Source organism: Pelobates fuscus, chromosome 12, assembly GCF_036172605.1.
Source record: "Pelobates fuscus isolate aPelFus1 chromosome 12, aPelFus1.pri, whole genome shotgun sequence".
NCBI lineage: Eukaryota > Metazoa > Chordata > Amphibia > Anura > Pelobatidae > Pelobates > Pelobates fuscus.
Window position 1 is genome coordinate 2,594,105 of NC_086328.1, and position 21,977 is coordinate 2,616,081.

The window sequence follows — 21,977 nt, forward strand, 5'->3', positions numbered from 1 at the left end:
GAGAGAGACTGAGAGAGAGACTGAGAGAGAGACTGAGAGAGAGACTGAGAGAGAGACTGAGAGAGAGACTGAGAGAGAGAGAGACTGAGAGAGAGAGAGACTGAGAGAGAGACTGAGAGAGAGAGAGACTGAGAGAGAGAGAGACTGAGAGAGAGAGAGAGACTGAGAGAGAGAGAGACTGAGAGAGAGAGACTGAGAGAGAGAGAGACTGAGAGAGAGAGAGACTGAGAGAGAGAGAGACTGAGAGAGAGAGAGACTGAGAGAGAGAGAGACTGAGAGAGAGAGAGACTGAGAGAGAGAGAGAGACTGAGAGAGAGAGAGACTGAGAGAGAGAGAGACTGAGAGAGAGAGAGACTGAGAGAGAGAGAGACTGAGAGAGAGAGAGACTGAGAGAGAGAGAGACTGAGAGAGAGAGAGACTGAGAGAGAGAGAGACTGAGAGAGAGAGAGACTGAGAGAGAGAGAGACTGAGAGAGAGAGAGACTGAGAGAGAGAGAGACTGAGAGAGAGACTGAGAGAGAGAGACTGAGAGAGAGACTGAGAGAGAGAGACTGAGAGAGAGACTGAGAGACAGACTGAGAGACAGACTGAGAGAGAGAGAGACTGAGAGAGAGAGAGACTGTGAGAGAGAGAGACTGTGAGAGAGAGAGACTGTGAGAGAGACTGTGAGAGAGACTGTGAGAGAGACTGTGAGAGAGACTGTGAGAGAGACTGTGAGAGAGACTGTGAGAGAGACTGTGAGAGAGACTGTGAGAGAGACTGTGAGAGAGACTGTGAGAGAGACTGTGAGAGAGACTGTGAGAGAGACTGTGAGAGACTGAGAGAGAGAGAGACTGAGAGAGAGAGAGACTGAGAGAGAGAGAGACTGAGAGAGAGAGAGACTGAGAGAGAGAGAGACTGAGAGAGAGAGAGACTGAGAGAGAGAGAGACTGAGAGAGAGAGAGACTGAGAGAGAGAGAGACTGAGAGAGAGAGAGACTGAGAGAGAGAGAGACTGAGAGAGAGAGAGACTGAGAGAGAGAGAGACTGAGAGAGAGAGAGACTGAGAGAGAGAGAGACTGAGAGAGAGAGAGACTGAGAGAGAGAGAGACTGAGAGAGAGAGAGACTGAGAGAGAGAGAGACTGAGAGAGAGAGAGACTGAGAGAGAGAGAGACTGAGAGAGAGAGAGACTGAGAGAGAGAGAGACTGAGAGAGAGAGAGACTGAGAGAGAGAGACTGTGAGACTGGGAGAGAGACTGTGAGACTGGGAGAGAGACTGTGAGACTGGGAGAGAGACTGTGAGACTGGGAGAGAGACTGTGAGACTGGGAGAGAGACTGTGAGACTGGGAGAGAGACTGTGAGACTGGGAGAGAGACTGTGAGACTGGGAGAGAGACTGTGAGACTGGGAGAGAGACTGTGAGACTGGGAGAGAGACTGTGAGACTGGGAGAGAGACTGTGAGACTGGGAGAGAGACTGTGAGACTGGGAGAGAGACTGTGAGACTGAGAGAGAGACTGTGTGAGAGAGACTGTGTGAGAGAGACTGTGTGAGAGAGACTGTGTGAGAGAGACTGTGTGAGAGACTTACTGACTGACTGACTGACTGGGGGAGGTATGGGAGGTTAAGTAGTGTAGCTCTGTCTTTGTTATTCTTTCTGTCTGCAGGCTGGTCAGAGAGTTTGTTGCCCAGAATAATACCGCTCAGATAAAGCACGTCATCTTGATCCTGGCCCAGGAGTTTGCTCTGTCTCAGCACCCTCACAGTCGCAAGGGTGGTCTCATTGGATTGGCTGCCTGCTCCATTGCACTGGGAAAGGTAAGGGGCACAGGTTCTGTGAGGGTCCAGTGCTGCCAGGCTGGGATATAGGCATTGTAAGCCAGTTAATTGAATTCCCGCTATCCTAGCTCTCATGTTCTTGTAGTAGTGGGTGGAGCGGGACAGATGCAGCGATGGTACAGTGCCGAGGGGACTGTGATTAGCGTGACGTGACTGCTTTTCTCTTTGTACGCAGGACTCTGGGCAATACCTGAGGGAGCTGATTGAGCCTGTGCTGACCTGTTTTAACGATGCAGACAGCCGCTTGCGATACTATGCCTGCGAAGCTCTGTATAACATCGTGAAAGTTGCTCGAGGCTCTGTTTTGCCCCATTTCAGCGTGCTGTTTGATGGACTCAGTAAGGTAAGTGGCGCTGAGTTGAACCTTGTCTAGAACCGATAGGCAGCTTGCTCTCTCTGTTGGCTGTGTCTAGAACCGATAGGCAGCTTGCTCTCTCTGTTGGCTGTGTCTAGAACCGATAGGCAGCTTGCTCTCTCTGTTGGCCGTGTCTAGAACCGATAGGCAATTTGCTCTCTCCGTTGGCTGTGTCTAGAACCGATAGGCAGCTTGCTCTCTCTGTTGGCTGTGTCTTGAACCGATAGGCAGCTTGCTCTCTCTGTTGGCTGTGTCTTGAACCGATAGGCAGCTTGCTCTCTCCGTTGGCTGTGTCTAGAACCGATAGGCAGTTGCTCTCTCTGTTGGCCGTGTCTAGAACCGATAGGCAGCTTGCTCTCTCTGTTGGCTGTGTCTAGAACCGATAGGCAGTTGCTCTCTCTGTTGGCTGTGTCTAGAGTCCTGCATTATAAATAATGTGCTTTCTCTTGTGTTTAGCTTGCTGCCGATCCAGATCCCAATGTTAAGAGTGGCTCTGAACTGCTGGATCGCTTGCTGAAGGTAAGTCGTGCACAGTTAGAGACGCCTGTTCAATCTGCTGCTATATCCCTGTGACAAACTCCCCGTTCCAAGTGAGTTTGCCACAAGTTCCTGGAGGAGCCTGCTTGCCAGCCTTCTGCCCACAGACTATGGACCCTGTAAAATGTAATGTAAAAGTCTCCATTCGTGTATTTGGGAACCGAACAGCCGCACAAACCGGAGACAAAGCTAAATTGCTACTTTGTAACAATTTCTACCTCCGTGTTCTAAGTGTTCGTCTGGGTGGCCGCAATTCCTATGGACTACCACGAGGTAGCGGCCATCTTGTTCTCATGAACGCAAGCACCGGTGTTTGGTCGTTGAGTTCATGGAACTATTTTCGGATTCTGAAACTCCCGAACACCGCTGGACTTCCATGATCGCTTGGGTTCGGTTCAACAACACTTAGAAAGACACTGCTTGGTGGAAACATTCCCAATAACAAGGGGAACAAGCTCCAGGGTAAGACTATTGACTATTTTCGGTAGTTTGTTCGGGTTTTTAAACTACCGAACTAGACCGCAAGCCCTGATTCTCTGGGCATGGGACCATGCCTGCAGTCGGTCAAACAAATGATTTTCAGGAAATTCCTGAACTGATCTGATTTTTGGATATGTTTTTCACCCAGATCAGGGCTATCAGGGGATATAACTTTTGTGGGGTTTTATGTATTTGTAGGGTACTTTTGGGGTGTTTAGGAAAAAGTATGGTTTTTTTTTGGTTTTTTTTTCTGTACTTGGATATAAACGACTGCTTAGTAGATATATTCCCAATGAAAACATGTATGCATTTAATTATACATTCTTTTTTTCATTGGAGTTCTATCTAAAAGCTTGCAGAAGCTGCAGATTTGTTGTCTGCAGCCTTTGCTAGCCCTCCCCATGCTCCAAACGTTCTCCGGCTGTCCAATCACAGACTTTCCAATTTGAAGTCTTTGCAAGGCAGGTGCTCTGGGCAATTGCTGCCTCTTGAGTTTAGTTTCACTGAGCTTCACAATCTAGGAAGTAATCGGACTCGTTGTATGATTGACAGTCTGGGGGTGTAACCAGGCAAATTTACAAAAGCGGCAATCTTCTAATGAAATCTACACTTTTTGTGAAATGGAAAAAAGAGGGGCACACTCTTTACACATGTAGCATTTCAGCAAGCTAAAGTACTTTAGAGATTTGGAGTGTCCCTCTAAATCTGCAATGTAAATATTACCGTAAAAAAAAAACTGCAATGTTTACATGGGAGGGAGTAACGGATACTGCATGACCCAACACGCATAATTATGTAACCGATAAGAACACAGAAATAAAAACAAGGACAACGTATATCAGGCCTTAGAACGTAAAAGAGAATAGTCAAAATACTAGCCGAGGGTAGGGACACAGAAAGAGACAGAACGATAAAAAAAGCCCAACCAGGGGAATGTCAAATACCAAATAGAAGAACAAGAAACCACGACAGGCCACTGATGAGGGTTTAAATGTGCCTCTCTAAGCCTTGATTGGCCAGAATTTGACCTCTGACCCCAAAATGTGCGTGCACAATGATGACGTGACGTCACACACACGTCGGCGCCATCTTTGTTGTGGATGTGGTAAGTAAAGTATTCAAAAGGAAACCGCAGCAGCCTGCATCTCCTAGAACGCTGCACCGGCTGAGAACCGTTGTACAGGAGGATCGGTCCTCGATCCAGGTAAGTAACCCTTTATGCTTTCGGCGTGACCACAGTAATCAGGTGCAGTCACACCAGAGTGAGATTCGGGAGCCATGACAGAGCCACTGCACCCAGACCACTTCCTTGAGATACAGCACAGAGATTATGGGAAGCCAGGAACTCTCATTCAGTGTTAAACTGCTTGAAAAAGGTTTAACACTGACTGGAGGGACAGCGTCAAGGGACTCCAGACACTATAACCACTTCTATCTTCAATGAGATGAAATGATTTAACACTGACTGGAGGGACAGCGCTAGGGGACAACAATGTGATGGAATGGATATAGTGTCGTTCATTATTTATTTATTTTTATATCTTTTTCAATTCCATGACATATTACCACCTCTCTATAGAAATCTTTCACTCTCTGTCTCCAGGGACACTTGCTTGGCTTTCTAGGGAACATATCTGCACAGAGTTTGCCAGTTTAACATTATATGTAACACAAAGAAACAGGAAGTATTCTCAATACACACAATGGAAAATGGCAAACGGAAAAAGAGAAGTCACAAACTGCAAATCAAATTCTTGGCTGCTCTGCTCTTACACAATGTTTACTCGGCACAAAACAAAACTGATCCCAAACTCTGCAGATAGAATGTGTTCAGGAAACAAAGGAATACATCTAGAATTCTAGAACTGCACCATCCTATGGCAACATTGGTTTCACTGACATGAAAAATATTTAAATCCATTTATTGGTGACTAAGCCCAAAAGGAAACACAACAACTCTAACTTCCAGATACAGTAATTCCAGAGACTTCCTGGTCATCCCCTTGTTTGAGAGAATACCTGGTACAATCTATATGGCTTCTTTGCATGGTATTAGCAGGTCTTATAGTCTTTATAATGAGATCTAGGTTTCTGAGATAAAGAATAATGTGATTATTTACGTTTATAAAGACTGGATAAGAGCCACATCTCAATATCACACATTCAAACATTTCATTTCTTTCTCACAAATATTCGGACACTGAATGGCCCAAACACTGCTGAGACTTCCAGGATCACCTATGTTCGTTCCATTTATCCGAAGGAGGTGGCATTCGGTGAAACCAAACTCCCGAACGAGGGGCACACGACTAGCTTTCTCACGAACGGTTATTTGTGATATTTCATTATATTTAAAGCTCCCAAAAGAGACCGGCCGCACAACCTGAAATCTGTGGAACTATTCTGGGCAGGAGCCTCGTGTGCGGTCGTCAGATATAAGACTTCCATGAATATCCTGAACCAATCTGGGTGATTTTTGGATATGTTGCTCACCCAGATCAGGCTATCAGGGGATATACTTTTTATGGGGTTTATGTGAGTTTTTGGGTACTTTCGGGTTGTCTGTAAATGATGTTCTTTTTCACCTGGAGATAATTGAATTGATACAGTAATTGACTCAATTATCTCCCAGGCAGAGGGGAGGGATTGTATTCTATGTGTGGGAGTGTCCTACATTGTAACACTGTTGTTTTTGGTCTTTAATTTTATATTGTAGTTCCCCACAAGGTCCATGTGGGAGTGCCCCTTGCATGGGGAATTGCATAAAAGGCAAGTGTGGCTACCAATAAATCAGTCCACTTCACCCTCAACACGCAGCCTTGTCTCATGATTGTAGGGAACAGCTATAACCACTAGCTCTTCTAAGAGCTGTGCAGCTTTAACAGATGTATGTTTTGCTTGGAGATTGCTTTGGGATTACTGCAGCGCTACTCACACTAGGAGAGGATGTCTCTGGCAGTGAACACCCCTCATCTCATGGGGGTGACCACCACAACAGGTGTAGATGTATTTTGTGTTATTGTCTGTGACTGAAGGTGTCGATGTACTTTGTGCATTTTGTCCGCGACCGCAGGTTTTGCTATATAACTATGAATCCTGCATTATGCATTTCACCCATCACTCCTCTCTATTCTTTGCTTTGTCAGGACATTGTCACAGAAAGCAGCAAGTTCGATCTGATCAGTTTTGTCCCTCTTCTCCGTGAACGCATCTACTCAAACAACCAATATGCTCGTCAGTTTATAATCTCCTGGGTAAGTGACCTTATCCACAACTATGTATTTTGCATACTTACAAACATGTTGTGTTTAAAGGGGAGACCCCTTTTATTTAAATTATTGCAAAAAATCTCAGAGGCAAAATGTTGGGATGGTTAGACAATGCCTAGATCAGATTGAATTCAGTACTGCTAGTACCTCTGAATATAGAACAATATATCTGTTAATATATTAATTTCTACTTTCATTTCCTAATTAAAGGAACTGACAGCCTATACATGTTTTTAATGGTAAAATCAAGATCCCAGTTTCACTGTATTTGAGATTCTATGTTGATATTTATTATTAAAGGAACATTCCACTGCCTAAATAAAAATTAATAATTTTTTTGACTGGGGATATATTTAAATATACCGTAACTTGCAAAAGCTACAGATCTCTTGTCTTGAGATTTTGCAGGCCTTCCTTGTGACGAAACTACATATTTGGGGTAGTAGAGGAGGAAGGTGGGAGAATACTATATGTTGGTATCGGGGCTAATAGAGCGGGTATGAACCCGGTTAATGAAATGTAAGAAGAAGAGAGGAACTAGCTCTAAGCCTATGTAGATGGAAATAGATAGTATAAAACTTATCTTTTTATATACATACAAACATGAGAGATAGATAAGATAAGAAAGGAAATGTGATAAAGGTGAAGACAATCTCAAAAGTTACCACTAGGTGGAGACAACACCTAATAAAATGCTTATTGACAATTTAAAATGATCTCTGTAATATAAAGTGTAAGAGTAGATAAATATCAGCTGGCAGAGTCTGCTGTAGTTGGCTACACTATTGGCATACTATGTTACAAAGGACACGTTAAATAGATATCAGCTCTATGCCCGTGGTGGATTGCTACAATATTAGAAAAATGTGTTGCAATAGTGTTTGGGTGCAAGCCACAACAGTAGCTGAATAGATACTATGTTATGCCGCCGTGTAAGAATGCAAGCAGAGTGGAACGTCTGCCAAGTATTGTAATGAGCGAGGTCCTCGGTAAGGGCTGTAATTACAGAGTAAATTATGTGATGGTCAGTGCAGTTTAAAAAACAGGAGTTCTGGTGGGTATAATAAATCACCCTGTGGCTCTGCCGGTAAAAAACTCACCATTGCTAAATGCAATATACCGTCACAGAAAAGGCAGAAAGAATAGTAATCCTGCAAAGATTATACAATAGACCAGGGGTAGGCAACCTACGGCACTCAAGGTGTCTCTGCACGGCACTCAAGGCTGCTAGAGCCAAACAGGCTCTGTCCTATCAGGAGTCCCAGTAAAACTTCAGATATCTGCTAATACGAAAAGGTGGTGAAGGACAATCCTCAGTTTATGTATTGCAACACGTAGAGGAAGTGATCTCGGATCTGTAGTAGAGCAGCCTGCAGTTGCTGTTGCAGCTCCTGTCCTTGACCTGTACCTGGCCAGCCTGGTCCCCACTGGAACCCAGGGAAGCCACCCACACTGCTAGATATGCACAATACCCTCCCCCTCATACAAATAATACGAACAGCCCACAAAAAAACATACACACAATCCGCACAAACGTAACCCACTAACAATCCACATACATGCACACAACCCCACATGCAGCCTCTCACATGCAATACACTACCAAACACACAATGTGACATATCCATCCACACACAATTCCACAAGCAGCCCTCATACACAGCCCACATTCATATGTATCATACACGATACTATAAACTACTAATGAACATATACAATATAATGGCTCCTATACGCACAAATACAATGATACAAAGCAATCACAGTAAATATAACAAGCAGAATACGGCAGCATACACACCTCAATTTAAAAAAAATAGGGCCGGCACGCTACGGGACATCACACTCCTATATCGGCACAGTGCTGCTAAAAGGTTGCCTACCCCTGCAATAGACAGTAGTGCCTGAAGATAGTGGTGCTCTTAGAGAGAGCAAATCTAGGTAGTGTGGAGACAGCGGTATGTTAATCTGTGCCTTCAAGGGCACCTATTCTAAAGCTGATTCTTCTAACTCTGTCTTAGGCTAAAGAAGTATAAATGCTAGATAATCGGCAGATAAGGACCCTGCAGCTATAAACTATACTGTACCTCAAGGGCACCTGTCAGAGTAAATCTAGCTATCACTGTCTGTTGGTACAATGCAGATCGCCCGCCAAAGTAGCTAAACACCCAGGCCTGGCTGCTGCTGGTATTGTAATAATAAATCTGTGGAAAAAAGTTTGCTAACAATATACAGGTCACAGATGATATATCAAATGGTAGTCTGCAGACAAGACTGGGTGTTAGAATAGAGCCCCGACGTACGTTTCGCCGGTCAGGCGGCTCTTCAGGGGGAAATGACCCTCTATACTCAGAGGGTTTAAATGCCGGGTGATGTCTGGTAATTGGTGTGGTTGTAGCCAATTGACAGATGTAATGGCCAATGAGGGAGATCTAAAGGATTAGTGACGTAGCGGTTAGTCCATAACATGAGTTAGTGTAAATACATGTTATAAATTGGTATAATCTTGCTCAATAAAATGATAACTTGCCTGTATTAGGCTATTTGACCAAAAATAATAATAAAAAAATAAATGAAAAGAATAAGGATGTAGAATATGTACATAATAATGTCAGAGTAGTTTTCTAAGTGTTTGATGATAAAATAATTGTAGTATTTCACTAAATAGTGTAAGTAATATATAATACTGGGAGTGCAGTAGGAGACTGCACGATAGATAGACAATAATCAAAATAAAGTAATAATATTGATAGTAAATCAAATATAATATATACAGTTGAGAGGGTGAACTAAGAATGGATAAAGGGGGTGAAGTTAAATTCTTAATTTAACCCCTTAGGTGCTGCCATCGTTTGATATTGAGGGATAAATCTTGATTCCTTCTGTAATAATTTCAAATTGAAATTGCCTTTGCATGAGCCAAGAGTTAATTTCTCTATGGCTTGGAATCGTAAATGAACAGGATCAGCATTATGGAAATTAATGAGGTGTCTGGCAATAGGGGTGGGGTTGCCAGCGTGAGTAATGGAATTGACGGGTTTGTAAAATACGTCGCCTGAATTCCTGATAAGTTTTCCCTATGCATTGTTTGTTGCAGGAACTAGTAATCAGATAAATGATCTTAGTGGTGCTGCAGTTAACAAATCCATTGGTTTGATATTGATATTGGTTTGTGGTGACCTAGTAAATTTGCTGGGTTGGATAAATGTGCACGCCTTGCAGTGACCACCGCGATAGGTACGATGGTGGGAGTTAGCCAGTGTGGATCTGTAGGTTTTTTTCTCAAGATGATTATGTACAAGTAGATCGACTGGCTGTAATAGATGGATACTTGGGCGGTGTTTCACTGAGGTCCTGATTATGTGTCAAGATGGGCCAGTATTTTTTGAGGGTGTCCGACATGGTGGGCCAACCGCTATCAAATGTCGCAATGCATCTGAGGGTTTTATCTGGTGGTGGCCTTCTAGTTCTGAGACTAGATGCTCTGTCTGTGAGGCGTACTTTGTTGTATGCTCTTGTTGGGGTTCTGTCTGAGTTCTTGACCTTCCAAGATGAAGTCGTTGGCATTGGAGCAGTTCCTGCGTGCGAGCAGATACTGGCCGTACAGAATGGAGGTTTTCAACCTGGAGGGATGATGACTTTCGCAGTGCAGAACACAGTTGGTGGATGTTGTCTTTGTAAAGTACCATCTGGAGACAGCATGATTTTTTTTAAATTTATTTATTTTAAATTCTTTATTTTTCGTGCTGAGAATTACAAACTGGTCTGCAATGCCACGACAGCAAACAAACCGACACAGTCAAAGCAGTTATACAGTTTCATGGCATATAAGAAACATGCACATTTTTTTATATTTCGTAGTCATGCTTATACCATAGAGTTATATAGCAGTCCTGCACATTGTTAGTAGTAGTAACTGATAACAAGAATAACTGTATGCAGGGAATGAACGAATGTTCAGGCTAGCGGTAAGGTATTAGGAGAGTCAGGGTGGTTCATAAGTCTACTAACGGTAACTGAGTGCTTAATGCACCATCACTTATATAGCTACAATGTTTTTTTTACTAGCAATGCTGTAACAGACAGGATAGTTGCATGGTTTATATTCTCAATACGTATAGGTAATGTGTGACAAGAGTGGTAGGTTGTTAGACAATGTAAATTATATGTTCTATCTGTCTGTGGGTAGAGATTCATCTATTAATTTATCTGATTAACCACGGACACTGGCTTCCTGTGTGGGCTGCAGTAAGCTGGTAGATGGTCGGGGGGGCATAGGAGATAGATCTTACTTTAACCGGGCATCAACCTGAGTGATAATGACAAACGATAAAATGGGGGCAAACATCAGCCCTGTACCCAGTTGCGGGGCACAGTATGTCCCCCTTCCCTCACAGCCTGAATCTCTGGTCTGTGGTGCGTCCATAAGAGTGGTAAGGGTGGTCGGCAGCTATAGATGGTCCGGCAACAGTTAGGGAGCTCCAGTCTCGGAGGATCAGAGAGTCAGCCGATGCCTCTATTGGGCCAATTCAGGTAGTCTCTGTTCAGATTAGCCATGGGGTGTGCACGGTGGATTGGGTCTCTGTGGGCTCCAGTTCCCGCAGCCTTTGTCGGTCTCCGATCGGTGCCAACTCTCCACAATACATATAGGTGCTCTCTTGGGGAGTCCAGGGTGCCGTATGCGACCTGGTGAGGGTGTTGAGGGATTCCGTACTGTTTCAGCTTGTTCCAGTAGGAGGGCAAGCGGGGAGATCGACCGCCTCTCCCGCTCTCTCTCCCTCAGGTGGGCTGCAGAAAAACCATCTCATTTTTATGGTTTACATGGGTAAGTGAAAGATTAATGTCATTGTGGTTTTAGTTCTTCCACATATTCCTCAAATGTAAAGCTGGACCCAGTCCATAGGAGCAGCATGTGATCTATATACCTGTGCCAGTGTAGTATATACTGTTGGTATTTGGTATACATTGGAGAACAGATGACCTGCTGCCTCCCACCAAGAAGAGGTATCTATCACTTGTAGATATTATTTGTCATCAAAGATAAAATAATTGTGAGTAAGGACAAATGTTAAAAGTGCTATGACAAAGTCCTTTTAAGGATCATCATATGATGTTTGATCCAAGAAGAACTTGCAAGCAGAGATACCCTTTTGATGTGGTATATTGCTATACAGGGAGACAACGTCAAGGCTGGCCAGTAAGGTGGGACTTGAAGGTTTTCTAATGCCAATAAAGTATCCTTGGTGTCCTGGAGATAGGATGGTAAATCTTTCACCAAGGGATGAAGGATGCTATCCACAAATTTGCATGATCTTTCTGTAAGGCAACAATTACCAGACACTATTGGTCTGCCCGGGGGGGTCCACAATGTTTTTATGTTATATGAAATCTCTCCTCCGCCACTTATTGAACCTTCATACCGGTCTATTGGAAAAGGATCAAGATCCCTACTAGAGAGGAGTGGATTCACAGGGACATTCAGGCGGCGGAGACGCTCAATGCCACGCTGGGGACCAGACACACGGAGACATGGCAACCATGGTTTATGTTTATAGCTCAAGATTTATGAGCTATAGCGGCCCACAGTGATGCGGGGGGACCCTTTTCTTCTTCTCACCTCTATTTCTGTACTTGCTCTACTTGCCCCGTCACAGGGCACTACATCTACGATATTTACTGTCGGACAGGAGGCAGCTCTACGAGGGGGTAACACGCTCTGAACAATCATTTCGCTCGTATGGTGACTTGCCCTGAGATTTCCTATACTCTTGTATGCATTTTTCAATAGCTATTGATTAATATTAATGTGACTGACACTACCAGGAGATAGGCAGTTAAAGCCGATATGTTGTGTTGCAAATGTGTTTATACACCTAAACTTCGATCTTTGTTTAGAAGCCTGCTCGCTGTCTCAGTTGCATCCCCCGTATACCATTTTTCTGCCACCACCAATACCTTTTAATAATTCCATATCTGCACCTATTCTCACCAGACACACATTGCCTATAATACCATGTCTGAGAGAGGAATGTTGTGTAGCAAATATTTAGTTACATGTCTCACATATGTAACTTGTTGAGATGCCTGCGAGCTAATCTACATATACTCTTTTTCTGTATATTACTATAAACTCTTCTTTTATAAATAAAGATTTCCAAAAAAAGAGAGTATTTATAGCTGGTACTTGTTTAGCAAGCTCCAGATAAATCTGGGTAGAAATAAAGTCCTTTATGGTTTGCTTTATCCACGTGAATGAAGGTGCGTTGACACGTTCGTTGTGTGTGTGTGTGTGTGTGTGTGTGTGTGTGTGTGTGTCTGTGTCTCTTCTTCCTTTCATATTCCATATAATGGTTTTTATTGGCTTTCAGATCCTGGTGCTGGAATCTGTTCCTGACATCAATCTTCTGGATTACCTTCCGGAGATACTCGATGGTCTCTTCCAGATCCTTGGAGATAACAGCAAAGAAATCAGGAAAATGTGAGCAGTGATTGCTGGGGGTTGGGAACATCTTAAGCCTGGAGTAGAAACCGTTTCTATATACAATAAACCTTAGAGAGGGAGGTGTAAAAAAACGGGACTGGTTCTTTACCAAACATTCACTAACCTGGAAAATATCAGCGTTCGATGGCTTTTTAACAGCTTTTCTATAAGTACTCAAATATTGTCTGTTATGGAACATTTAGAAGTATTTTTCTGAAACCTATTTCGAACACTGGTGCTACAAACTGTGATGTAATTATATTTCATTTGTTAGAAGTGGCCAGTTATTTCTCAGAGATCTTAGTAATCTGTGGCCAGGCTTCCTAAAGTTATCCCTTGTTGGGTCTTCTCCAGAGAGACCAGCCACGAACCTTGAGATGAAGTTTGTAATTAGAGCTCTGCCAGTGTCTTCCTAATGCATTCACTGACAATATTGTCCTCCAGGTGTGAAATGTCTCTCGGAGAGTTCCTCAAAGAGATCAAGAAGCAGCCGTCCAGTGTTAAGTTTGCTGAAATGGCCAATATCCTGGTCATCCACAGTCAATCATCTGGTAAGTTTCCACTGAAGGGAACGCTGACTGGCACTGGTATTGCGCTTGTAATGCAGTATTTGGGCTTTGACAGGTGGTGGATTTTGTATATGCAGACTGCTGGTGTCTATGGGCTTGTGAGTGAGAATATACCTGTGTACATACAGTGCTTGTGACTGGACACGTTGCAGCCTCTGACACAAGACAAGCACTTGATGATGGCATTGGGCCCTGTGAGTAGACACAGGTGTCAGTGTTGCCAGTGATTGTACTGACTCACAGCTCTGATCTCACCTGTTTACCAGATGATTTAATTCAGCTGACTGCCATGTCCTGGATGAGGGAGTTCCTGCAACTGGCCGGCCGCGTAATGCTTCCCTATGCCTCCGGAATACTCACTGCTGTACTGCCCTGTCTATCATATGATGACCGTAAAAAGAGTATCCTTTATCTCCTTTTCATGTCTGTTGATAGAATAGGCGATAACTTGTTTCATACATTGCTAAACGCGAGATCCTGGATTGATTGGTCTTTGTGAAAGGTTTTCTCCTTAAACGAGTGTATACCCAGGCATTAAAGAGGTGGCCAATGTGTGTAACCAGAGTCTCATGAAGCTCGTTACTCCAGAAGATGATGAAAATGATGATATTAAGCCCCCAGTAGATGGACAGTGTGATGGGGATCCCGCATCCCACCAGGACACCATTGATACAAGTGAGTCTTGCATATTCTACTTCATGTAGTAATTCTGGATCAGGGCCAGTGCAAGCATTTTTGGCACCCTAGGTGAAAACAAATTTGCCGCCCTATTTGCTTCACCCAATGATGCAGACTAACACACACACCCTGACCATGCAAACTGACACACACGCACTAACCCATGTAGACTGACACACACAGACTCATATACACACACACTGACCCAATGCGGACGGACACTCTGACCCATGCGGATGGACACTCTGACCCATGCGGACGCGCACACGCGCTCTGACCCGTGCGGACGCGCACACGCGCTCTGACCCGTGCGGACGCGCACACGCGCTCTGACCCGTGCGGACGCGCACACGCGCTCTGACCCGTGCGGACGCGCACACGCGCTCTGACCCGTGCGGACGCGCACACGCGCTCTGACCCATGCGGACGCGCACACGCGCTCTGACCCATGCGGACGCGCACACGCGCTCTGACCCATGCGGACGCGCACACGCGCTCTGACCCATGCGGACGCGCACACGCGCTCTGACCCATGCGGACGCGCACACGCGCTCTGACCCATGCGGACGCGCACACGCGCTCTGACCCATGCGGACGCGCACACGCGCTCTGACCCATGCGGACGCGCACACTGACATACATAAACATACTGACTGAAGCAGACTAACACACATTCTCTGACATACCTTACCTGCATTGCTTTTCATGCGCCTGGCTGCCCTTTCTCTGCACATTATGCTCCCGCCCACTTTTCCCCACGTACAAGTGAAGTGGCAGGAGCGAGGAATTGAAGCGCCCGCGCACTGCTGCAATGCATGCCTGGGAGGGGGGGGACCTGGCTGAGCGGACTGATCTGTATGCCGCCGGACCTGTGTTCTAACGGGCGCTAGTGAGCAACAATGTAAGTGCTTTCCGAGTGCCCGGTAAAATGGCCGGCGGCATACTCACAATAATCTAACTGTTCTGGATTGTCTGTCTGCATGCAAGGCTTTCCTGTGTGTTAACAGAGCACCCGGACATTTATCATTCACTGCTCAAAGAGATATGAGTTTGCCGTTAACAGACCTGTATTAACATATATTTACGTACACTCACAATGACTCTGTGTAATATGACTGCACCCTCGCGGTGACTCTATGACTGCACCCTCGCGGTGACTCTATGACTGCACCCTCGCGGTGACTCTATGACTGCACCCTCGCGGTGACTCTATGACTGCACCCTCGCGGTGACTCTATGACTGCACCCTCGCGGTGACTCTATGACTGCACCCTCGCGGTGACTCTATGACTGCACCCTCGCGGTGACTCTATGACTGCACCCTCGCGGTGACTCTATGACTGCACCCTCGCGGTGACTCTATGACTGCACCCTCGCGGTGACTCTATGACTGCACCCTCGCGGTGACTCTATGACTGCACCCTCGCGGTGACTCTATGACTGCACCCTCGCGGTGACTCTATGACTGCACCCTCGCGGTGACTCTATGACTGCACCCTCGCGGTGACTCTATGACTGCACCCTCGCGGTGACTCTATGACTGCACCCTCGCGGTGACTTTTTAGAGCACTTGGCTGTTAAGGTTTGTTATTGTTTCTCCAATGTTTACTTTAATGCCTGATGTTCCTTCTCTTTGCAGGGATTCTGGGTAATTCCACTGATCCAACCCTTGACAATATCAACGTATTTACTCCCAGCAGGTCAGTTATTTTTTTTTATTGAAGTTAAAGAGACACTCCAGGCACCAAAATAACTTTATCTAAATTTAGTTATGGTATCAGGAGGTCCCTGGAGGCGCTCTTAAAGCAAGGGGATAAACTGTTCCACTCCCCCCATCCCCTCCCAGAGGCATCCAGTTTTTCCAAATTTTCTTACAGGAAGAGCAGAGTGACGCCGGGCAGGGATGCCGCTGTTTGGCTGAACGCGGTCAGCTGATGCTCTCAGCCAATCAGTGAAACTGGCTTAGAAAGAAACATACCTTTTCCAAGCCAGTTTAGTGAATAGGGAGTCACTGACTGCTGTCAGCCAATCAGCGGCACCCCTGCCCGGCGTCACTCTACACTTCCTGTAAGTGAAAAATCTGAAGCCAGATGCCACTGAGGGGGGAGTGGAGACCTGCGTTGGAGGTGAGAGTATCTCCAGGCACCATAGATGAAATTGTTTTGGTGCCTGGAGTGTAATACATGGGTACATAATCAGCAAGTCCGTGTTGGTAGTAGTCACAGGCTGTAATCTTAAAGATAGGATTCCAAAGGAATCGCAACAAAACAAAGAATACGAGAAGTTTGAGGCAAAACCTCAGTAGTTCAAGCTTTAGTTAGTCCCCATTCTGGTCTCCCTTATTCCATTACAGAAAGAACCTAAACCATTTACATATCAGACTGATCCTGCACACAAGGGCAGTCGAGATCCGAAGTAGTCGAAAGTTCCCTCTGCACAAGAGATACAGCAACCCGGATAATCGTTTCATTTATTTTTGTATCTCGTCAGGGAGGTGTGCTTGGTTACCCTCCAGAGGAATAGGCTGATTACGATGCCAGTTTGTGCTTCAGCATTTACTCTCAGAACCCCACCTGGAATGAGTGTAGTACGTAGTTAGATCTAGCTGCATTTCCAGAAGTGAGGTCTCATGGAAGAGTTTGTGGTTGGAAGCTCCCAGTGAAATCATATATTATAGAGTATGAACATTTGGTGCACGGTGGGATCTCCCATCCAAGCCGGCGTAACATACCACCTTGCGGTATCTGCACTCAGTGGCCATGCGTCAGTTTATCTGACTCCTGAGACATGTTGGTGGACGCCAGCCGCTGCGGACCCCACGTCCGCCCTCTGTGATGACGATGTCAGCGTGCGTATGACGTCATGCGGGAGACGGGCGCGCACGTTCTCGGGTCTGCCAATCAGATTTGTAGAAGGCTTATTTAAACGCATTTTTACTTCTCCTCATTGCCTTGTTGTGGTTTCCCTTAGTGGCTGTCCAAGAGTGTTCCTTAACATTTGTTTCTGGTTATTGACTTTGTTTGACGTACCTGTATTCTGGTATCCCTGACTTTTGGTTTTCCCTCATCGTTGTGTCTCATTCTGTGTCCCCAACCTCGGCAAGTATCCGGACTATTCTTTGGTACATTTACAGCGATACAGTTCTGCATGCTGGATCAACTAGTATCCTGACATTACGACAGGGCCTTTGATCGTGTAGAATTGTGTCTGCACATAGCAACTTGCGAGAGAAAGCTAGATGAGAATGATCACCATATGGATCAATTTGCCCAGGCTTTCAGTATGCTTCTTACTCGAACAGCGCATCTACAGCCTGAGGTTTACTCCGACTGTCACCGCTGCCTAAGGTACCTCCGCCTATAGTACATAAGGCACCTACTATCTCCCTATCTCCTCCCCCGCATTTTGATGGTAATATCCAAGAATGCCGGGGATTTCTGAACCGAATTGAGAACCACTTTGAGGCCTCACAGGGATCTTTCTCTCTGATAGAGTTTATATTGGTTACCTAATGAACCATTAAAGGGACAGCCTTAGCCTGGGCCAATCCGTTATGGGAGAGTAATGAGTATTGCACATAAATTACCAGGAATTCCTTGTGGAATTCAAATAAACATTCTAACCATTAGGCAGGGAAGATGACGCCTCCACTGCCCTAATGCATATCAAACAAGGGAGCCGGTCTATCTTGGATTATGCCATAGAATTTCGCACCTTTGCTTCTGAGGTTGACTTGACTAACAGCGGGTTAATCTCTGCATTTAAAAAAGAATTATCCTCTACCCCACATCATAAGGCGTCTCGTTAGCAAGATGCTCCCGCCGAAACAGGCTAAGGGAGTGAGCCTGGATGGAGTATTTAGAATACCTAAGCCGACGACGGCCCCGAAAGCGGCGCCCAGAGACATAATTGTAAAATTCCAAAAGCGACAGGACAAAGAGGCAATCATGCACGCCAGCAGAGGTACCGCACCATATGCCTTTGAGGAGATGTCCCTCACATTTTTTGCGGACTTATCCAGGGGAACAATGGCCTGGCGAGCAGCACTCCGGCCCTTCACCTCCTTACTCCGCACACACGGTATCAGGTACCAATGGCGCCCACCCCACAAGCTACAGGTCCTCCACGAAGAAACCGCTTATCTAATCTCGGATCTGCAGGAGGCAATCAGGCACCTACCACTCTTGGGCCTCCCGCAAGACTCTATACCGCAACACCGTAAAACCTCTAAGCCCCACGAGTGGAACCCTGCCACCTCAGAGACTTTTGTCCCGCGAAAGACCACCCAGGCTGCACAGAAAACAGCCCATGCTTGAAGGCCCCCCGTGGACTAACAGGGCCAAATCGCCCGTAGTTATAACTTTCTACTTTTGTATGAATAGCGGTATTTATTCTGCAGGACAACATATAGCCACGCTCACTCCACCCAGCATACATGACACTAGGGCTGCCAAGCCGCACGCACCGCCCTCACCGAGCGAAAACGGCTTCAATTGCCGAAATTTGGCCCGCAGTCTAGTATAGCACCATACTCGCTCAGGGCATACCCTGCTAACAATGCGAATCACCTCGCCACAAACCACATCACACACACAACAGGGGACACCCACCCCCTTCCACCAAGGGAACTCAGAGTACCTCACCGCTCCTATACATTACTCACCCAACACACTCACAGGCTGTCTACTAGATGCCCATGCTTCCTCCTCAACAGTGCCGACCCAGCCTTAAAGCTATAAAAGTCTCCATTGTGGTATCTGGCGGTAACCTGCACGGATCCAATTCTAGTTTTAGTTTTATTTTGCCAATCCCGGTTCCAGGGTCCGCCTTTCATATACATGGCAGGGCCTGTACATATATCTATATCAATATCTACATGTCTATATGTTTTTACGTGTTTTTTATGTTTTCTCTCCTACTTGTGAAATACTACCGTGTTCACAGTTGATGTATCAGAAAGCTAAATATGCCTAACGACCTCGACCGCACAGCGCTTAGACTCTAAATGTTGGGCGTTTCATTGTTATTTGTTTTTGTTTGTTTTTTAAAATTTATACTTAATATGTAGTATTACCGTGTGTCTCCTCTCAATAGCCTCAGTGCATCTCGCCTACTGGCAAAGGGACAGTTGTCCACATATATATGACATTTCCACCTTATCGGTGGGTTAAGCTTGATTTATGAATCCTCTAGCTAGCCTATTCCATATGGGACATGCGCCTATTAACAAGATGGGTATGTCCACACTAAGTGCACTGAGGACCATCTCGTTTTGCTAATACTTGTGTTCTACAGTTACTTAAAATATTCACATAGTCCAGTCGGTAACCAAACTGAATGTCTACTGCAAACTAGCAATCTGGAAATATACTGTCTAGCCTATAGTGATCATCTCATTAACAAAAAAAGTGCTTACGTTTCAAGTCCATGAAAATGTTATGCTTGTTTTATTGTATGCTTGTCAAAGCTGTTGTGGCCTTGCAAAGCTATCTGTAATACTCAGCACACAAAAATAAAGAATTTATAAAAAAAAAAAAAAAAAAAAAGAATTATCCTAAGCAATTCTGGACAAGACTGCTGCTAAAGATCTACCTAAAAAATGAATTGAGTTTATCACATTTGTCATGCAAATTGCTAATAGACTTAGAACCAGATAAACTACCAGAAACAGAACCAGATGTATGGCTATGTCATTAGCACGTTGTTTCTCCAGACCTATTGTTCCTGACCTCCTTGTACAGTCCGAACCTGAACCTATGCAGTTGGGGGTCTCTAGACTGTCAGAGGGAGAAAGACCATATAGGAGAAAAGAGTGTCTGTGTTTATACTGCGATTTAAAAAAGGACATATGAGCAGTGCTTGTCGCATACGTCCGGAAAACATCCGCACCTAAGAACCTTAAGGGGACAGGTCTTAGGTGTGATGGATACGTCCTCTGGGAATAACCAAAATAGATTCCTCCTTGATATTACGACCAAATGTAACAAGAACAACATTTCATGCAAAGCCCTGATGGACTCAGGTGCGGCAGGAAACTTCATTGATGTACATTTTGTAAAAAAAAAAATGCTATTCTTATCAAGGAGAGATTATCACCTATGGCCGTTGAGGCTATTGATGGGAGACCTCTCTCTCAACCCTTATTTACCCACAAAACTTTGCCCATTAACATTTCCATTGGTGCCTTACACAAGGAAGACATAAGATTCCAAATAATTGCTTCTCCTTCTTGCCCCATAATATTAGGCTTTCCTTGGCTTATTAAACACAATCCTCATATTGACTGGGCAAGAGGGGAAATACTGGAGTGGGGCAAGGACTGTACTGAGAGATGTATGTTGCACATTAACAAAAGAGTGGGCATCATTACATTACCCACTACTACACCTCAGGCCTCTGAAGTTCCCATACGATACTGGGAGGTTAAGGAGGTATTCAGTAAGAGTCAGACCAATATTCTACCTCCTCACAGATCATATGACTGTTCCATAAATCTGTTACCCAACGCCATGCCACCCAAGAGAGCAGTATATGCCTTATCTCCACAGGAGTAGAATAATGGAAGAGTACATCCAAGACTCCCTAAGTAAAGGCCACATACGTAAATCATCCACGCCTGCTGGTGATGGTGAATTACGTCCATGCATTGACTACAGGGCATTAAACAAAATCACCATTAAAAATGCCTATCCCATTCCCCTCATTTCCAAATTGTTTGACAGACTCCAGGATGCGAAAGTCTTCCCTAAACTAGACCTCAGGAGTGCATATAATTTTTGGCAAGGATTAAGGAAAATCATGAGTGGGAAAACGGCATTTAACACTAGAAGTGGGCACTATGAGTACCTTGTTATGCAATGCTCCGGACTTGTTCCAGGACTTTATTAATGATGTACTCGGGGACTATATTTATTAATTTGTCCTAGTCTATCTGGATCAGGGATGTATTAGCCGCAAGGCAAACAAGGCATTTACCCTGGGCATTTGCCCCCCCCCCCCCAGCGTTCCCAAAGGAAAGGAGGCTGGGGGGGGTTAAATAAAAAGAAAAGTGAGTGTGTGTCTGTTAGTGTGTGTGTCTGATAGGGTGAGTGAGTGTGTGTCTGTTAGTGTCAGTGAGTGTGTGTGCGCATTTAGAAGGTGGGGCAGAGGGGAAGGGTGGGGTGGGAGAGTGGGGGGAGGGGGGGGGTGCCTGAGTTTTGTCCTGCTTAGGGCAGCACAAAACCAGGATACACCACTGATCTGGATGATATCCTTATTTATTCTCCTGACCTTCAGACTCACTACAAGCATGTCAAACAAGCATTAAAAATCTACTTTATTGTAAACTGGAAAAATGCATCTTTGATCAGACTGAAGTACAGTTTTTGGGGTATAACATTTCTGCCTCTGGTTTTCAGATGGACCCTCATAATCTAGAGGCTGTTCTACATTGGCCATTGCCCAATGGACTAAAGGCCATTCAAAGGTTTATTGGGTTTGACAACTATTACAGGAGATTTATCAAATGGTTCTCTTCTGTGATAGCCCCCATCATCAATATGACACGCAAGGGGGCTAGCAGTGCGATATGGTCTAAGGACGATAAAGAGGCTTTTGAACTTCTCAAACAAAGATTTGCTTCTGCTGACATATTGATACATCCAAACACCAGCAAACCTTTCATACTGGAGGTTGATGCTGTCGGTTTCGGTGATACTTCAATTTTGATAGTTATGGCTCGCTTCAGGTATGATGTGGACCTTTACCGACAAAAGGTCACTCCGGGTCATTCTAAGCTTAGCGTGTCTTTATG

General features: G+C 45.0%; 1 protein-coding gene across 1 annotated transcript in view; it reads left to right on the forward strand.

The window, feature by feature from the left end:
• Positions 1–21,977, forward strand: part of VAC14 (VAC14 component of PIKFYVE complex) — an 84,898-nt gene that overhangs the window by 6,725 nt on the left and 56,196 nt on the right. The window contains exons 2-10 of the mRNA XM_063438054.1: positions 1,645–1,795; positions 1,992–2,159; positions 2,628–2,690; positions 6,335–6,442; positions 12,826–12,935; positions 13,383–13,489; positions 13,774–13,908; positions 14,039–14,182; positions 15,825–15,885. Of these exons, the coding sequence (XP_063294124.1) occupies positions 1,645–1,795; positions 1,992–2,159; positions 2,628–2,690; positions 6,335–6,442; positions 12,826–12,935; positions 13,383–13,489; positions 13,774–13,908; positions 14,039–14,182; positions 15,825–15,885 (1,047 nt within the window). The remainder of the gene's footprint in view (positions 1–1,644; positions 1,796–1,991; positions 2,160–2,627; positions 2,691–6,334; positions 6,443–12,825; positions 12,936–13,382; positions 13,490–13,773; positions 13,909–14,038; positions 14,183–15,824; positions 15,886–21,977) is intronic.